Here is a 21,261-nt window from a genome sequence, read left to right as displayed (position 1 = left end):
AATATGCAGCTGGATCAAGACCGCATGGGCGCACATTCCTAACGATCTAGTGTCCAAAAGCTTTAAGAAATGTGTAATTTCAAATTCAGTCGACGGTAGTGAGGACGACTATTTGTGGAAAGATGCCAGCGACGAAAGTTACTATGGTCGAACTTCAGACGACGATGGTGAATTGTGAATGATGTGAGTATTGGACCAATTTTATTTACGATTTTTGTGATGATTTTATTAATTGTAAATTGTTTGAATTTATATTTGTGGCATATTTGAAGAAAATTAAATAGTTATGTAAGTTATATGTTTTTTTTTATTTTTTTCCGTATTTTGCTGTTTCAAATTTAGGGTGCAGGTCTTATTCGGTGGCGGGTGGTATTTGGGATTATACGGTACACCCAGCCCCCGTGTCAGCGAAATTAACCAATGATGGTTAAAATTTCTGATCCTGCCGGGAATCTAACCTGGAACCCCTCAGACCAAAGGCCAGCACACTAACCATTTAGCCATGGAGCCGGACCGTAGATGGAAGAAACAAAGTGAAAAAAAGAAAAAAATGTTGAATCCAAAGTCGTGGGAAGACGACGGTAATAACCTGGAAAGGCTAGGTCAAATGGCAGAGAAACCTTTCCGGAAAGTAATAAAGAATCTGAGAAAGGCAGGGAAAAGTGAAATGAATAGTGTTTTGGGTAAATCAGGTGATCTCATAATAGATCCCTAAAGAATATTTCGAAAATCTTCTTAACGTAAAAGGAAAACATCATTCTGGTGATGTCACGAACAACTGAGCTCATGGGAGGGGGGACAACGATGTTGGTGAAATTACGCTCTCCATTGTCATAAAGCAGCAGGAATAGATGAAATTCCCTGAAATGGTGAAATACAGTGGAAAGGCAGGAATGAAATGGCTTCATAGAGTAATAAGATTAGCATGGAATGTTAGTATGGTACCTTCTCAGTGTTCTCCCTAGGAATGTGTGCACCGCCCTGCTGCTTTTACAGAGTGCCTGGCTAACATATGTGCTTGGGTGCTCCAAATTAACATGTAAATACTGTAAAACTGTTTATGTAAATGATAAATCTTCATTATTGTCAGCATAACTGCATCAATTAGATTGGAGTTGAAATGTTTAGCTCAACTATAAGGCAGTGTCGTGCGCGAGCGGTGTCTGGATTAGCATGGAATCGCATGCGAGCACTCGATTCCGTATGACATTACAAACCCGAGCGACAGAGTGGTAAGCTCCGATTTCACATGATTATGAACGAGCAGTAGAACACTTAGAGTTCAAAATACTCTGTTATGCCATGTTTGTGATAATGACATGAAAACAGTTAATTTTGCAGTTAAAGTTTACATGTATGATAATACTGTTAATGCCCTGAGGGGAATACATTTTTCATATTCACTTTTTACATAGTATTCCCCGCCCGGCTGACGAAAATTTCTGGGGAGAGCACTTCTTCTGATTGGACGAAAGCAGTACTTACACATATCTATAAGCAAGGGCAGCAAGGACTGCAACAACTATCGAAGTATTTCATTGATCAATATACCAGGCAATGTTTTCCCTGGCATTTTGCAAGGGAGGATGTGATCAGTGGTTGAGTTTAAGTTGGATGAAAAACGGTGTGGTTTCAGACCATAGAGCGGTTATTAGGATCAGATTTTCAGTATGCACCAGGTAACTGAAAAATGCTACAAGAGGAATAGACAGTTATATTTATATTTCATAGATCTAGAGAAGGTGTATGAGTACCGAGGGAAAAGATGTTAGCCATACTGCGGGAGCTAAGGAATTAAGGGCAGATTATAAAAAGCAATTAAAGGCATTTACACTGACAATTGAATTGCAGTGAGAATTGATGGTAGAATGAGTTCTTGGTTCAAGGTACTTACAGCTTTGTTGTTCATAGTTTACATGGATCATCTACTGAAAAGTACAAAGTAGCAGGGAGGCATGCAATTAGGTGGAAATGTAGTAAGCAGTTTGGCCTATGCCAACTACTTGGTCTTAATGGCAGATTGTGCTGATAGCCTATAGTCTAATATCTTGGACCTTGAAAAAATGTGCAATGAGTATGATATGAAAATTGGCATTTCCAAGACCAAAGTGATGTCAGTACGAAAGAAACATCAGAGAACTGAATGTCAGGTTGGTAATACAAACCTGGAACAAGTGGATCATTTCAAGTATTTAGGATGTGTGTTCTTCCAGGGTTAGTACAAGTGAGATTGAATCAAGATGCAGTAAAGCTAGTGCAGTGAGCTTGCTGTTGCGATCAACAGTAGTCTGTAAGAAAGAAGTCAGCTCCCGGATGAAACTATCTTTACACACATCTGTTTTCAGACCAACTTTGCTTTACGAGAGTAAAAGCTGGGTGGACTCAGGATACCTTATTCAAATGTTAGAAGTAACAAGAGATCAAAGTAGCGAGAATGATCGCTGGTGCAAACAGGTGGGAACAATGGCGGAAACATATTCGGAATAAGGAGATAAAGGCTAAGCTAGGAATGAACTCTACTGATGAAACTGTACGCATAATCGGCTTCAGTTGTGGGGTCATGTGAGGTGGATGGACGAGGATGGGTTACCTAGGAGAGTAATTGACTCAGCCAGGGATGGTAGAAGAAGTAAAGCGAGACCACAATGATGCTTAGACTCTGTTTCAAATGGTTTAAAGATACGGGGTATAGAACTAAACGAGGCCACAGAGCTAGTTACTGTGATGGCATTCAGTAAATTCACAGAGGTTTGTAGACTGAAAGGCATAACAGTCTATAATGTATGTGTTTTGTGCTAATCTCATTGGGAACTGTTCCTTGCCAAGTTGTCTTTTACTGCAGTGGAATAAATTCAGGAACACTTATTAAGCACAGGGTAGAACAAGCATTTCACTTTAGTTCTACTATATGAAGTGCACACCAGAACTAGGACTTTTTAAGTATTTCAACTTTAAGAGCCACGAGCTGTCTGGCCTACTGATCACACGGTAGCAAAGTGCCAAAAGTACACATATAAAGAGTGTGGTATGGCCTAAGAAATACACAAAGAATTGACGGTGAAAAGTCTATAGCAAAATGAAATTTGCAAATCAACAGCCACATAATGAAATGAAGCTGCAATTAATGCCAGACATCACAGCATTCACAAAAAAGTGAGATTCGAGACTGATGTGCCACAGCCAGTAAAAGTCAACAAAAATAAACAAACTTGTGTATCCCCTACTATCTTAATAAATATCAGCTCAAGAGACTTAAGTTCAGAGCCGCAGGCATGATTATATCCATCTTTGTCAACTTCTACAACATATTTAATCCCATGCTTATACATTCAATACTTTGGATATATTTTCATTATTTTTATTTCATATTCTTGGTCCATAACAGCTGTAGGCTAATAACTCACAAATTCTGGATCCTTGTGGTCACCTGTAATTTCACGGACCTGTAATTTCACGCAGATTAACAAAACAAACCTTGAAATCTACAAGTTGTTCTATACTTGGGATTATAAAAGAAAAGCCTTCTAAACATATGCAAGAGAAATATTTTGCCCTCCATCTAATGAGTCATTTTCAGAGCCTAGAACCTCTATGTTATAGAACAACCACATACAGAGAAAAGCAGTCAATTAATGACCATTTACAACTACACATGTATCAAAGGCTGCAATGCAAAATACTGCAATTAATTAAGTAAAACTGCATACAGGATTATATAATCTCTGAAAAGGGACATCTGTCACTCAGATGCCAAAGAAAAGAAGCTACAGTTTACTCACAGGGTCCACATCCCATATCACAACTGTGGTATCCTTGGAGCCTGTTGCAAGCTTCAAACCGTCAGGTGAAAAGCGACAGAACCAAACCTCATCGCAGTGGTCATTTAGAATTTGTATAGTCTCACATGGAAACTGATCCCTGAAACAAAATTAGAACTACCTTCAGGTTCAGATATAGCTAGAGTAACATCACCATCACTCTCAAATCTCCATATGCCATATTGCTACAGGAAAGTCAATTGACCTAATTTTGTCGAGACACTGGCTCAACAATGTCTCAGGTAACTTGATTCTTTAACTTACACTGACCAGAATGCAACACACATTATAGAGCATAACTGTTGTATCTGGTGTTGACGGTTTAGTCTCTCTACGATTGCAGAAAACTTATCTTTATCACCCTTTGAGCAATAATGACATCTAGCAGAAGCAGTTGTAACAGAAGAAACGGGACTCAGTCAGTGGAACACTACTGTTGATTCTCAACACCAGTACTTGGAAGTTAGTGAATAAATATAGCAATAGCAATATTCTTCGTACAATAACAATGCCCACAACATAAAAATCTGATATTATATTTTGCACGATTTATTGTGTATGGTTTTTTGATACAGCTAATATAAACAGAGAAATATGAAATCACTCTACTTAATTCAATGCACAAACATTTCACGCAACATTTAAACTTTAGATTTTATTCATTCACTAATGTTCAATAAGACATGCCAAAATTACTTCCTATAAACAATTAAAAATAAAAACAAAAATAAAGACTATAGTTTACAAGGATCATCTATAGAGTGGCAGAATGTAGTAAGCACTTGGTCTTAATGGCAGACTGTGCTGAAAGCCTGCAGTCTTGAAACTTGAAAATTAGTGTTTCCAAGACTAAAGTGACACCAGTAAGGACGAAACAGAGAATTGAATGTCTGGCTCCATGGCTAAATGGTTAGTGTGTTTGCCTTTGGTCACAGGAGTCCCGGGTTCGACTCCTGGCAGGGTCGGGAATTTTAACCATCATTGGTTAATTTCTCTAGCACGGGACTAGGTGTATGTGTCGAATTCATCATAATTTCATCATCATCATCACGACGCACAGGTCGCCTACGGCCGTCATATCGAAAGACCTGTAACAGGCGAGCCGAACATGTCTTCGGACACTCCCAGCACTAAAAGCCATACGCCATTCCATTTAGAGAATTGAATGTCAGGTTGGGAATACAAATCTGGAACAGGTAGATCATTTCAAAAATTTAAAACGTGTATGATGGCAATGTAGTAAGTGAGATTAAACCACAGTGCAGCCAGCAAAGCTAACGCAGTGAACTCGCAGATGTAATCAACACTATTCTGTAAGAAAGAAGTCAGATCCGAGATGAAACAATCTTTACACACGTCTGTTTTCATACCAACTTCGTTTTATGAGAGTGAAAGGTGGGTGGACTGAGGATACCTTATTTATAAGTTAGAAGTTAACAGACATGAAAGTGGCAAGAATGATTGCTGGTATAAACAGATGGGAACAATGGCAGGAGGGTACTTAGAATGAATATATGAAGCGGTACGCATAAACCGGCTTCGGTAGTGGGGTCGTGAGACGAGGGGAGGACAGGTTACCTATGAGAATAATTGACTCAGCCATGGAGGGAAAGAAAAGTAGAGAAAGACAAGTCAACAATGGTTAGACTCAGTTTCTAAAAATTTTAAATATAAGATATATGGAACTAAACAAGGCCACAGAGCTAGTTCCAAAAAGAGGATTGTGGAGGTATTTAGCAAATTCACAGAGGCTTGCATACTGAATGCTGAAAGACATAACAGTCTTACATATGTATGTATGTATGTATGTAAGTATGTATGTATGTATGTATGTATGTATGTATGTATGTATAACAGGTAAAATTATTGCTAGAATATTGCTCAATCACCTGCAGATTATTTCCAAGAGGATCCTACCTGAGTCGCTGCAGTTTTTGAACCTCCAGCGGCATGAGAGACATGATCTGCAGAGAGCAACAAACTCGTTTATACCTAATATTCCATGACCTGGAAAAGGCTTTCAACTCAGTCCCGAGACCAGCTATGTGAACAGTGCTGAAACACTTTGGCTGTCCACAGGATTTTGTAGATCTGGTCAAGGCTTTTCATAATACATCACATCACATCATCACAATATTGTCCGACTCATTGGCTGAACGATCAGCGTACTGACCTTCGGTTCAGAGGGTCCCGGGTTCGATTCCCGGCCGGGTCGGGGATTTTAACCTTAATTGGTTAATTCCTACAGCACGGGGGCTGGGTGTATGTGTTGTCTTCATCATCATTTCATCCTCATCACGACGCGCAGGTCGCCTACGGGCGTCACATAGAAAGACCTGCACCTGGCGAGCCGAACCCGTCCTGGGATATCCCGGCACTAAAAGCCATACGACATTTCATTTCATCACAATATTATCTCTAAATTTTCCAGCTAACTCATTCCCAGTTGCCAGAGTTTCGCGCCAGTGTGCTAAGTTGAGCTCATCAGTTGGTACTTAGCACACCCACCAAGATGCATGGCTAGTGCATACTGTGGAGGCCATTGCGTAGGCTACTTGGAGCCACCAGCAGTGCCAATGCACTATGAGAGAACAAAAACTGATGTCTGCCTGGCCATCACACCCCCTCTGATGGTGGTACAAATGCTCACTCACGTTCCTTTTTTCAATGAAATCTTCCTCCTTCCATATGTAAGAAGATATATTGTCTTTTGATTCTACTTTGTGCCCAGAAGTTTTTGTTCTCACTTTGTCCTTCACAGAAAGCAGTGGAAGCTTCAATGATCAATACAGGAAGTTTCCCTGCATTTAGAGACCATCGATGGGAAATACAAAAACTATCTGAACCAAAGTTTTTAAACGTTTAAAGACGTGCTAGGATATGGCGGCAGCTCAAAATGTAAACAATCTACTTGTTTGGCAGTGAATGTGTAACCTTAAAATTAATAATACAACGGAAGATTTTTAAGAGAGAATAAGATGGTCCCCGTTCAAGAACCTTGACGCCACTGCTCCTGGCATATTCCACCAATAACCAGACCCTATGGTATGATATCAGCCTAAAAGGCTGCCAACGTAAGTCGTCGTCCTTCGTTTCAAAGACAGTAGATATGATCGCAGTAAACGTCAGTGGTAAGTACCTGTGCTTGAATGTGATAACTTGAGAGTTGTTTACTTCTGGCATATTGAAAAGTTACAGCAAGACAGAATTCTGACATCCTATACCATATTTATCCACGTAATGGACAAGCCTTTTCCCCCAGTTTTTATTTTTTAAATCTATGGTGCTTCTTATATGAGAGGAAAATCTGTAAATGCCAGGTTCCTAAGACTACACATGGAAGGTCTGCACTGCACTGCACTGCACACTACCTTTGCAATGATGTTCCGAGGCAGTGTGGTTTCTCAAACTGCGAAATCACGTTTCATCCAATGAATCTCGCCGCCTACATGCTACTTTTGAAAGAGAATACGGATGATAAAGAGGAAATTCTCCTGAGCTTTTTTGGTGGGGAATACTGTGATAGGAGGGAGCCTAAAATATTCTTGTAAAACACCATCTGGAAACAGTGAAACTAAATTCAGATATTACTTTCGAGTCTCAAAGAACCTTTTCCACAGTATTTTACATTTCTTTAACAAAATAACAGAACCATCTCACTGGGTGAATTTGGATTTGTTCAATCAGTTTCTAGATCACTTGGTCAGTAAAACCCATATTAACGCTCGATGAAGAACAGAAACCACTTTCTGAGGCAAGTTATCTCTGCGAAGCTGCAAAGACCGCACACCGCAGAACATTAAAATCCACTCTCCTTAGCTCCTGTAATTTGGATATGAGTGAAGCAGCTATGCACCTCGCATGCATTAAGCCTTACAAACCTAACCTTAAGACAAAAATGAGATGTATTAAAACACGAACCATCTCGAATGCGAAATAATCTATAGGATAGGATCAATATAGCAAACCAGGAGAGACTACAAACGATGTATTGATCGTTGCGCTATAAACGAGTCTACAATCGATCTACCTAACTTATGTAACAAAACATAGATAGCATACACATACTTGCCATACTTGAAAAGGGCTATCAGTAAAACTCACGTGCGACAAAAAAATGTAACAATTTTCGACATAGCCCGGCTTGATATAGATGTTGATTCCCACAGGGAACCTGAAATATTTGTCCCGGCTTGATGAAAATAATAATGCTTCTGGGCTACAAAATACAATAATTCATGCTTTAAACAGGATACTTCAATGAAATCATATCTACTTACATTATAGGCCAATGATTTGTAAATGAACATAATCAAGAAGAAATACATGTTAAACAGCAGCAGGCATGGTGAATATTAGTTTGGAGCATATATAACAGGACTTCCTTGATAAATTAAGCAGAATATAATTGAAAAAGGCTTTACACAATAAAACTTGTTGAACGTAACACAGGCAAGAAATAATATGATACACATGATACACACTGCAAATCACACGCTAGTTTGACTTTAAAATCATAGTTGTGACCTTTTTAGCTTCCTTCAAAAAGTCTTGAGAAAATGTTTTGTCATAACAGGAACCAGAACTCCTGGTCTTCAAAATAGAAATAGACTCCAGAGATTCATTGGACATGCATGATCTGAACTCTGTTCTATATTTCTTCACAAGGCTAAAAACACGTTCACATTCTGCATTGATATAGGGTGTGGTGAGAATAGAGAGCATTACTCTAGAAATTCGGTTATACTTAAGAAGTCCATCGGCTCCATGAATTCTTGATATTTGTGCTCAGCTGAAATCACTTGCAGCATCTTGATTTGCAGCCGAAGTGTCATCTACCTGAAGAGCTGTGAACTACCTCTGAAGTTCATTCATCACCTCGTCTGTAGTTTCATTCTCTTCCTTGCATAACATGATAGGAAACTATTCCAAGAAGAAAACGAATGGAAGAAAACTGTGCGTCTTCAATGTTGTCTAACCTAGAAAATTGAGCATGCTTTTAACACATCATCCTTCAGTGGAAACTTGTTGATGATGTAGTCACAGGCAATACAAAAGTAGTTTCTCACTGATGAAAAGAAAAGGGATTTATCTGTATCCCGGAGATCATTCACTATGTTCGAAGTCTGGATGCCAATAACTAACTCATCATCACTTAAATTGTTTCTTCCACCATGTGCAATATTAATATCACACCCACATACCGTGCAAAAGGCAAATTTTTCTCCCTTTCTTGATTTTAGTATGCACAGAAAATCAACAGAATATGATTCTTTAAATGCCTGGAAGTACTGTTTCTCACTGGATTTATTCATGATAATCTATAATAGAAACGTAGCATATGAAAATGTCCGAGAACAAATGTCTCGATGTGTACTGAAAATAGAAAAGAACCTGGATCACTGAATGTCACACAAAATGATAAACACTCAAGGCAGTCAAACACTTCATTAAAACATGTCAAAGCACACAAAGTCAAACCATTAAATGAACACTACGCCAACCTTGTGAACAAAGAATATGCACATGGTAAAATTACACACACACGTGGAACGAATGTCCTTCTTCATAATTACATGGGCTTCGCTACTAACGGTATACACAGTTACTACAACGAATGTAATTAGTCCAACGAATACGGAAAAGTGCGAAGCATGAACTTGTAACACAAAAACTCGAACACTTCATTAAAATATGTCATAACATTAAAAGGCCAAAACTTTCAAAGAACGCCAACTTCGTGAACAAAGAACAACACTCACGTGGTCAAAGGATACATGTTAAATCACAACAAGCGAACGTAGCGGAACAAAGAATTTTCGGAACAGAGCCTGTCGACACCTAAAATTCACACCAAACAGGATTCACACAGAAGAACTGTTATCCCAGCTTTAAATCCAATTCCAATAACAACACAAACATCACACGGTTAAAAATACCAATCGTATCAAAGAATGAGTTATCGACTATCGTGGACTTGCCTTCGACCAAGAACGAGCGTGCTTCGACCCACGCAAACAATCGATTGTGCGGAAGTGAAGCGATTATCAAATAACATTTTTATATTTTTCCGCAAAGTTGTGAAATGACACCGTCCATCTGTAAAACCATAAAATGCTGCAATTTCCGTAAATTTTACGAATAAACCGTAAAAGTTGCCAGGTATTAACACAGCGTATCACAACTTAAAATTGGAAATAAAGTACAGCAGTATTTATTGGTAAAACGAAACAATACCAAAATGTTATTGCTATGATTATGCTAAAATTTACTGTATAATTTCAATATTTTAACTTATATCTAACCATTTTTTTTTGGCTTTACGCTGCACCGACACAGATAGGTCTTATGGCGACGATGGGATAGGAAAGGCCTAGAAGTGGAAAGGAAGCGGCCGTGGCCTTAATTTAGGTAGCCCCAGCATTTGCCTGATGTGAAAATGGGAAACCACGCAAAACCTCTTCAGGGCTGCCAACAGTGGGATTCAAACCCACTATCTTCCGGATGCAAGCTCACAGCCATGCACCCCTGACCACACGGCCAACTCGCCCGGTCTATCCATTGTAAAAACCCTTGTTCAATACAACTAATTTCTGCAGTTCCAACAACACTGGGTTATTACCCATTCAGTGCATCTTTTCAGCGTTAAAAAAAAAAGGGGGGGCGATTGATCGTGATTAGAGTTTTTATGAATTATTTAAAAACTTGAATTTTAACATGCCTACTCTGCCCTTCACCCCTTAATATCACCAATAAATTAAAATAATACACACTGCCATCCCCTTTACACACATGCTACGGATATGCCAGTAATACAGTTTATGAATTTCATATTCATAATGTTCCATATCTATAAAATACGAGTTCTGTCTGTACATTGCTTAGAATTTTTTAAAAAAGGTAATTTTGTGTCTGTCGTGTCCACAGAAACAAGGAAATGCACTTTTAAATTTTTCATCATCTATGTATGTAATGTATGTGATGTATGTATGTATGTATGTATGTATGTATGTATGTGCATCACAAGAAAATAGCTGAAGATAATTTAATGAAAATCAGTGTGTAAAGTCGGGAAATGAGTCACTACAATCTAGGCTGTAAATAATGTTATTCACGCTAAGTGAAATGGTAGTTTCGAGGAAGACCTAAAATGTATGTTATTTATGGTCCTATTGATAAATACTACGTAACTAAAGTTATATACAATTAAATTTCCAATCATTTATATCTTATACATTTTTTCAAGAATTGGTATCATCAATGTCAAGACTCTGAATGGCAAGGTAGAAAAACTGAAAGAGTACATGGAGAAGAATCACAGCAATGATGGGAATGAGTGAGACAAGATGGAAGAGGAAAGTCAAAAATAATTGAAGAAAGGGTATAGATTATATTGGAGTGGAGGAAAGATGGCAACAAATGGTGTTGGTGTTATAGTGAGAGAAGACCTAGTGCAATATATGGACAAAATTGACCAGATCAGTGACAGGATAATTACAGTTAGACTTGGACTTGAGAGTGGAATCAAGGATTTTATACAAGATTATGCACCCCAATGGAGGAATGCAAATGAATGCTTAGAAGAGTTTCTAGAAGAACTGGAAAGTTGTATTGAAGACAAAGAGGCTATAATAATGGGAGACATGAATGCACATGTTGGAACAGTCAGACAGGGAAAAGAATAGATAATTGGCCCCTATAATTTTGGAAACCAAGATGAAGGAGGAGATTTGGTATTAGATTTTTGAAGAAGGAATGGATTAATTGTTGGCAATACGTGACTTAGAAAAAAAAAACACAAAAAATAACTAGATATGGTTGGGGAGATAGAAAGACAAAGACAATGATTGATCTTACTCTGGTGGAGGAGGAGAAGCATAGCCAACTGGAAGATGTGACAGCAATGCCAAGAGCAGATTTGGAAGGAGACCATCAAGTGGTGGTAGCCAAATTAAAACTTAGTAAAATAACAAAGTTAAAAGAAAAAAAGGGAAAGAAAAATAATGGGTGGGAAGTTAAAAGAGAAAGAAATAAGGGAAAAGTTGCAAGAGGATCTGAAGAAAGAAATTCCCAAAGGTGACGTCAACAGTGTGGAAGAGGAATGGACATGTTTCAGAAATGGTTTTGTAAAGTGGGCAGAAAACACCTGTGGAAGACGATCAGGGAGGAAAAAGGAAAAGGAGACTCTTTGGTGGAACGGCAGGGTAAAGGAAGCAGTTAAAGAGAAAAAAATGGCTTTGAGGAAGTGGATAGGGAGCAATAGTACAGGGAATTGGCAGAAATATAAAGAAGCCAAAAACGTATGTAAGAAAATAGTACAAGAAGAGAAACGGAAGAGCTGGGATAGTTTCGCAGAAACTTTACAGGAGGATACAAAGGGAAGTAAAAAGGTTTTGTATGGTTTGGTGAAGAATAGTTTACGAAACAGGGAAGATACAAAGTTTGTAAAAACTGAAACAGGGCAGATACTGATGCAAAGAGATGACATACCAAAAAGATGGGAAGAATACTTCACAGAATTGCTAAATATTAAATACAGTGAACTGGTAGATGAGAAGGAGAAAGAAGAAACAATGGGGAAAGAGAAACTAGAAAAGGAGATATCGATGTTAGAAATAGAGGAAGCCATACAAAAGATGAAGAGCAGTAAAGCAGCAGGAGTGGACGAGGTAGCTATGGAAATGATAAAAGCAGCAGGACCATTAGGGCTACAGTGACTGTATAGATTATTTAGAATAATCTGGAGGAAGAAAGAGATCCCAGTAGAGTGGGGAAAGGGTTTAATTATCCCGATGTTTAAAAAATGTGATGAAAAGGAATGTAATAACTACAGAGGAATCACCCTCACTGCCCATGTTGCTAAGATATTTGAGAGAGTATTGGAAGGAAGACTGAGGAGGAAGCTAGAAGGATATATGGAAGAAGAACAGTATGGTTATAGGAAAGACAGATCAATGTTTGATCTGATCTTTACATCTATATATATAAAATAAGAGTTTTGTCTGTACATTGCTCAGAATTTGAAAAGAATGGTATTTCTGTATCGGTCATGTCCACAATAACAAGGAAATATACTTTTTACTTTTCCAATTTCTGTCTGTCTGTCTGTCTGTCTGTCTGTATACGCATAAGGAGAAAACGGCTGAAGATAATTTAATGAAAATCGGTGCAAAGTTGGGGGAAGAACCACTACAATCTAGGCTATAAATAATTTTATTCACGCTGAGTGAAATGGTAGTTTAGGGGAAGGCCTGAAATTTAATGTTCAAATATTTGTATTAATAGTGGTCCTATCGATCAATACTACATAACTAGTTATATAGAATGAAATTTCCTATCATTTTTGTCTTATATTTACCGTACCGGTTATGATAACACAGATAGTCATGAATTTGTATTTTTGTTGCTAAGTCCATATCACACGAGCCTCGAGAAAATGGGTTAACAGACTTTAATGAAAATTGGTATATAGAGTCATGGAATAAGAAACTATGGTCTAAGCTATAAACAATTTTATTCACCCTGGATGAAATTGTAGTTTAGGGGAAGGCACCTAAAATTTAATTTTTAAATACTTATGTCATTGGTCCTTTCAAAACTACTACATAACAAAAGTTATAGAAAATACAATTTCCAATCATTTATCTTTTATTCAGTTTTACCGTACCAGCTAAAATAAAAATGGTATTTCAGGGTCGGAAGAAAACTAAATGTGAAGGCCTCGAAAGCGCATAACATTGATCAACAATACCATTACACTGGCCACTGTTTGTTGTGATGTTCTTTGTCTCTTATGCTGTCACTCGACTCCGATAGATGGTATTACTGCTGCGTACCGAGAATAACAGCCTGACTGAATATTGGCGGGAAATAGCTGGGGAGTTAGAAAATGTTCTTCTTTAGCATGCCATTCCTCTGGTTCATACATTTCCTGATGCTACTGGTACGTAATACACTGGTTCATCATAGTATTACAGGTATTTGATGCTTACTCTGATGCGCTGTTTTAAATGAGCAGTAGTGTTGGCTACTGAATGCATGATTCGAAGCAGTGTATCGATTCATTCAAATGTCCGAGTGAATCAATTCACAGGAACGGCAAGCTCACGGCACACGATTCAGCTTACTCCCAGCGTACAGTGCTGAGTGGCACACTCACGGGTCACTAGCGGGACACTGGACGCTGGCGGGGAGCCGAGTTTCCGCTACAGCGCATAATGAATCATGGCACACACACACGGTTCATTATCAGTACACTGGACATTGGCGGGGAGCCAAACTTCCTATGAAGCAATACGTATAGAGCCATGGTACACTGAAAGAATCGTATGCTATAATGGAATCTCAGGCTCAGCTCATTTGAAAGTAATACCCACTTGCATTCACTGTCCTTCTTACAGGAAGTTTTAAATAATTCTGGAGTAGCTAGTAAGTAGGTAGGCTATTAGGTTATACTATTTATTAGTTTAATGAATCTTAGTATTATAACTTAGTTGACATTTGACAATTAATTAAACTCTACTCTAGCCTGCCCTATGACTGAGTCATGCTCATGACCACTCAAAAATACCTGTTTTAGATTGGGAAGAACGGCTCAGTATTCTCTCAGTTCGTATGTCACATCGTTGCACAAGACTTCAATCATATGTGGACAGTAAGTGAGCCAACTGACGCAGTAACTTAACCAACAGTACGTTGAATCAGAAAACCAGTGGGCCACTGTACATCTCGGGTAGTGTATACAAAATATGACGATTTAAAAAAATCCTCTGCTGATAGAAAAATACGTATTTTCAAAAATGACTGAGCGAGTTAGACGTGCGGTTAGTATCGCATAGCTATGCGCTTGCATTCGGGAGAGGGTGGGTTCAAATCCCACCATCGGCAGCCGTTAAGATGCTTTTCCGTAGTTTTTCCATTTTCACACCTGGAAATGCTGGGACTGTACCTTAAAGGCCATGGCTGCTACCTTCCTAGACCTTTCCCATCCTGCATCGCCGGAAACCTTCGATGTATTAGAGTAACTAGCATTCTTTTCTAAGAAAGGAATTCATAGTATGAAGGCCAGATGGCAGCAGCGAGCGCTGAATGCTGTTGCTGCTGTCTGCCAGTACATACTACACAGATGCAGTAGGAGCGGTGACTCTAATGTGCCGTGAATCGGATCACTGTGTCGATTCAGTAAAATGAATCAAATGTCCCATCACTAATGAGCAGTGTGAACACTTGAGGTAGAGGCTCAAGAAGAAGAAGAAGAAGAAGAAGAAGAAGAAGAAGAAGAAGAAGAAGAAGAAGAAGAAGACCTGGTCTAGAATTACAATTTAGGCCTATTTCAAATTATAGCAACACAGTTCACTAAATAACTAAAAATTTAACCCTGAACAGAGCTGTTTCTTAAAAAATCTTCTTTCCCTTCACTGTAATTAAATTTGCCTCCAAATCAGATAGTTTTTCCCCCACCAGTATAGTGAATTGAGATTTTCCAAATCATCGGGTACGCCTAGGAAACAGTTAACCCATTACCTACCAAAATTCCTGAATTTTACCCTATTATTGACATTATTTAAATGTTTGGGGCAAGAATAAGCGAGAAAATGGGATTTTATTATATTTCGATGCAGGATCCTAAAATTAAGGGGCGTCCCAATTTTGGGACATTGGCAACTTATGATAGCAGAAGGTTGCACTATTTTATTTATGAAAAAGAACAGATACTGTGCATTCATACGCACTCATTTATTGCTTCACAACATATTTACAAATTTTATGACTCTACATCTATTCACCGACGAATTTTATAACCATAGGATGTAAAGAAGTTGAGATAGGATTTTCACAGCATCGCAGAAAATTGGTCACAAAGCAGAATTCTGCCACAAGAAATAAACCTTCAGCTCCAATGAAATGTGCAACAGGAGTTAGGCACTCAAGTTTATGGCAGCTAACATTCATCGTGTTTGGAATGGAACAAAGCATTTATCATGCAGTGGCACATCGCAATGTACACAAACCCTTGTCCTCTTCTTGCAATGTCCGCATCTTCTCCAAGTTGCAATCGGTGTAATGAAATGATTTCCTGAATGGAACCTGACTACAATGCTTACTCTGCCTTCTAGGAGTTAGCTGCTTTGAGGGCCTCTGCGTTTGGGTGTTGAACCTGATGTTTTAGAAAGATATGCTAGCGCTATCTTCCTTCGTACATCTAGCCGAGATTCATTATCTTCTTTATTGGCAGTTTGGTATGCTCTCCTAGTATTTATGACTGCAACATCCAACATATGGGTAAAACGTGGCCACCGCCACTTTTTGGAGAGAATTCTTGTTTGTTGTTTGTAAACACCAAAACTCATCAAAGAAACATTTTTCAAAAACGTCAGCAACAGACTTTCCATGTAAATTGTCAATGATATGACCAACTCTCTTGGTGAGTAGCTTTCTATAGAGATTTCCCTCCTGGGTGTAGCTACACTTTGAGTATGTTCTGTTTGATCTGTGGGCTTACAGTTGGATGTCAATTCTGCTAAAAGGCATGTTTTCTGCCATTTAGGCTGCTTTCTTGCTGCAGAAGGCGATGGTAGATAATCTAACTGCATTTCAGTTTCCTTTTATTAGCATCGGTACGAAATGCTTCTAATGTCCCTGCTACATCACGTATTTCAGTGTCCAAAAGTTTCTAGCACATCCTCCTCATCAGGATCAGGCGGTAAAATTATTACTCCTATATCATCCACTTCCTGAGAATCATTTTCCAGCTCTTCGAGATAGCTTCTTATCTTCGGAACTGTCAGGCGTGTAGTATATGACATTGTATTTGCCTAGAACGCAAGAAGTAATACGAAGTATTGTACTATAAAAGCAAGAATACATTTATAGAACAAATATTCTCTAACTATGCTAATATAATGCTCTAAAATCAGAGAAATGCAGCATTGTAGGTGATGAAGCATTCAACAATGAACCTTTGTAAGTGCTACTGCTTTATACCAATGTCCCAAAAATGGGACTGCGTGAAGAAACACATGTGATTCTCACCTACATTACAATAACGGGCAGCTTATGCACCATTTGCACTCTCGAAACTTAGAACTATAGCACTGATACTGGAATGAGCTTCAGAAATTCAGTCTAAGGAAATATGCTCAGCTTCCCAAGATCAGTTGCGGAACCTAACAAGAACACATGTAGATAGAACATTCATGGTGAAAGAGTATGAAACTAAACATAATGCTCTCTTGTTTTCTAGTGCAACAGCAAACAGTTTGACCAATATGACAGAAAAAAATACCTCTAACTTAGTAAGCAGTGTTTAAAAAGTTATGAAATATTTGCGTCCCATAAATGGGACATTGGCTGATAATGGGTTAAATAAAAGGACATATGCCCGGGAACTCCTCACTATTCGCCCCCACCACCCCCACCGAAAATAAAAGAGTGTTCACGGCTCACGGCTGTCTGCGGCTTGGTCATTCCAGCTCTGGAACTTTGGACTGTTAGATCAGCAGCGTAGTACTGTTCGTTAAAAGTGACAAAATGGGTGTTTTTCAATTGATCGAGTATTTCATGTGACAGCATTGCTTTTAATCGCGCCATTTATACTGATGTCATTGTGATGACCTATGTTCATTTCAGTATTTCTGAAGATGGAAAAAGGCAGGTGGAGATTGAGTGTCTGGCATTATAATCCTCCCCAACTTGATTGTGACTGAAGGTACGCAAGCGGACCTACCATTACAATGAAAATTGCCTAACCCAGTCTTCATATGAGAAAAGACGTTTGGTGACTTCCCCGTCGAGTTCCTAGGGTAACATTAAGAGCTATGCTATTTAATACAATCTTCCTCACAATGTGTACACTAACTAATCTAGAATTCTGTATACAATGTAGAATTCTGTAGCGAAACATGGGTACATCAGCTAGTTAAGACATATGATGGAGAAAAGATGGGAGTTTGGAAAAGACATAGTGATGACATTTATTGACATTGAGAAAGCTTATGACAGTGTGCCCAGACAGTTGGTATGGAACACATTAAGGAAAAAACAAGTTAACAGAGTGGAAGTGCAAATGATAAAAGCTATGTAAAAAAATTATGTTAGTGTGAAGACTAGCATAGGAAAAACAAAATGGTTTAAAGTTGAAACTGGCCGACAGAGAAGTCTACTATCCCCCATACTATTCATCATAGTCATGAATGAAACTCCTATTGGGGAGACAGGCAACAAAAGCCATGTTGTTTTCAGATGATGCAGTGATATGGGGTGAGGATGAAATGGAAGTGCTAAAACAAGTAGATGTATGGAATCAAGATATAGAAAAATTTGGGATGAAAGTAAGCACTGAGAAAAGTAAAACAACAGCGAAGACAAGGGGAAGGAAGGAAGGAAGGAAGGAAGGAAGGAAGGAAGGAAGGAAGGAAGGAAGGAAGGAAGGAAGGGGAAAGATAAAACTGAATGGTAAAATTCTGGAAGTGGTTAAAAGTTCCAAGTACTTGGGAAGTGTGATCACAGAAGATGGAAAGATAACCAAGGAAATTGGGAAAAGAATACAACAAGCAAACTGCTTCTACCAGAGTGTAAGGGGTATTTTGTGGAACCAAGATGTCCCGAAGAAATGTAAGAAAGTATTATATTCAACCTATTATGAACCCATTCTGAACTATGCAACTGGATCGTGGAGTACAACAAAACGAGAGGAGAGTAGAATACAGGCAGCGGAGATTAAATTCCTAAGAGATATCAAGGGCAAGACCAGAAAGGACAGAATGAGAAATACAGAAATAAGGAAAAGGACAGAAATCTTGAAACTTCCAGACAGGATAGAAACAACAAAGCTAAAGTGGTATGGGCATATGATGAGAATGGGAGGAGAGAAAGTGAAAAAAAAAAAGCTTTTTTCAGAGAAGTTAACAGGAAAGAGACCACGAGGAGGACCCCGAAGGAGGTGGACAGATTCAGTGTGCGAGTGCATAGAGAAGAGGAGAGGAAAACCAGAAGATGTATTGAAAAAAGGGAGAAGAGTGGTGGAGAGACAGGCAGTGATGGAAGTCCTTGATTCACAACCCGACCCGGGAAGCTGGAAACGAGAAATGAAGATGATGGTGACATTTTTACTGTACCGGCTATGATAACAGATATACAGTATTAATGAATTTTGATTTTTGTTGTTAGTTCCATATCAACGCCGAACAACCGGAAAACGGTCGAACAGGATTTAATGAAAATCGGTATGTAAAGTCTGGGAATAAGGTACTACTGTCTAGGCTATAAATAATTTTTAATCACGCTGGATTAAACTGTAGTTTAGGGGCAGGTTAAATTATAATTTTTATAATACCTATGTTATTGGTCCTGTCGAAAAGCATCACATAACAAAAGTTATAGAGAATAGCGTTTCCAACAGTTTCTACAGTTTTACCATACTGACTGTGATAAATTCAGACTTTTGTTGGTTAATCGATATCACCACCGAGCATTGTTAACATGCAAATATTGTTTAATTGTGTTATTTGACGATGGTTTTTATAATTTCTTAAGGTGTAAAACCATGTGATCATTGGTTCATATCAACAAGGAAAATTGTTAAGATGAGTATGAAAAATGAGAAAAAATCTTAAAAGAACGATCACTTTACATCAGAAGCGTTAATATCTCAGAGTCGGAAAAACCTAAATGTGAAGGCCTACAATGTCAAAAGCTCATAAAAATGACCAACAGTAACATTACATTAACCATCGCTGTGATATGATTTCTCTCTTCTGCTGCCACTCATCTCTTATAGATGGGATTATTGCTGCATCCCGAGTAAAACAGCATGACTATATTGGTGGAAAGGAGCTGGGAAGTGCTATACGATTGTCTCGTCAATGATGGGTACTACAGAAAAAGTGTAAAGTCAGGTGGTAACTAACAGTTTCCTCTGTAGTAAGCACTTGTTTATCTTTACAATTCCTCTATTCGACATGTCAACAAGAAGTACGTTTGCTCTTCCATGTTTTTTCTTTACACTTCCTTTTCCCCTCAAGATCATTTCCCCTTATCCAGCTTCTCCCGGGTCAGGGTATTTATGGCACTTCTCCATCTTCCACTTCCAGATCTTGTCCCAGTCTAAATTTAGTCTTCTTATGCCGCTCTTCACTGATTCAATTCACCTTGTTCTAGGTCTTCCTCTCTTTGCCCTCGCACTTTGCCTCCAGCATCTGTCTTGGAATTCTATTTTCCTCCATCATCTTTACATGTCCAAATCACCTTAGTTTATTATTTTCAACTCTCGCATTTAGCTTTCCCTTCCCAACTTCCTTCCTAACATCTTCATTTCTCACTCTGCCTTTCCTATCATACTTCTTAGGAATGTCATCTCACTGGCTTGAATTCTACTCTCCTGCCTGCTAGTCAAAGTCTCAGCTGCATAAGTCAGTATGGGTACATTATCTCTTTACTTTTCCTTGGTACTTCTTTGCTCCAAATAAGTTCTCTTACACTTTGATAGAATGCATTACTCTGCTGTACCCTCCTGCCAATCTCCATGTCCACCCTAGTATTTTGCATTAATTGACTTCCTAGGTATTTAAAGCTGTCCACATTTTCCAGACTCTGACTTTCAATTTTCACAGTGCCATTTCCTTGTCTTTCCCCTCTCGACATCACCATACTCTTGCTTTTCTCTGTACTGATTTTCATGCCATACTTCTCATTTTATTTCGTTCAGTGTATCTAGTTGTTGTTGCACTTCTTTGCAGTCCTTTCCCCAGATTACTGCATCATCTGCAATTAGCAGTATCTTCATCTCGTTATCTCCATAGGCTTAATTTATTTCCTTTGCAATTTCGTCCATGACCATAAAAAGCAAAAGAGTTGACAGCACACTCTGCTGTCTTAGTTTTTTTTTCTTCTTTACATCGCACAAACACAGATGGGTCTTATGGCGACGATGGGACAGGAAAGGCCTAGGAATGGGAAGGAAGTGGCCTTAATGAAGGTACAGCCCCAGCATTTTCCAGGTGTGAAAATGGGAAACCACGGAAAACCACCTTCAGGGATGCCGACGTTGGGATTCGAACCCACTATCTCCCGGATGCGAGCTCACAACTGCACGCCCCTAACCGCACGGCCAACTCGCCCGGCTGTCTTAATACAGTCTTATTCCTAAACCATTCTGTCTTTTCAACTGGGGTCAGTACCCTGCTAACACAGTTGTTGTACATTGCTTGCACCATTTCTAACATTTCTCTTCGAAGTTTCTTTTTAACCATGGTTTCCCAAACTTTCTCTGTGAGGACACAATCATATGACTTTTCCATATCTATGAAAGTCATTACCAGATACTTTCCAGATTCCCAGTTTTTTTTCCATCACCTGCCTCATGCTAAAGATTGGGCCTACTGTAGTCTTCCACTCCTGAAGCCATACTGTTCCTCTTGTAACTCTCCTTCAATCTTTCTTCTCA

At 38.8% G+C, this 21,261-nt stretch overlaps 1 protein-coding gene across 3 annotated transcripts in view; it reads right to left on the bottom strand.

Moving 5' to 3' along the window:
- LOC136881201 (WD repeat-containing protein 26) overlaps positions 1 to 21,261 on the bottom strand; it is a 158,063-nt gene that overhangs the window by 29,462 nt on the left and 107,340 nt on the right. For all 3 annotated transcript variants that reach the window (XM_067153909.2, XM_067153910.2, XM_067153911.2), the window contains one exon: positions 3,780 to 3,918. In XM_067153909.2, the coding sequence (XP_067010010.2) occupies positions 3,780 to 3,918 (139 nt within the window). The remainder of the gene's footprint in view (positions 1 to 3,779; positions 3,919 to 21,261) is intronic.

The sequence above is a fragment of the Anabrus simplex genome, chromosome 9, assembly GCF_040414725.1.
Source record: "Anabrus simplex isolate iqAnaSimp1 chromosome 9, ASM4041472v1, whole genome shotgun sequence".
Classification (NCBI taxonomy): Eukaryota; Metazoa; Arthropoda; class Insecta; order Orthoptera; family Tettigoniidae; genus Anabrus; species Anabrus simplex.
This window is presented reverse-complemented; position numbering and strand designations above follow the sequence as displayed.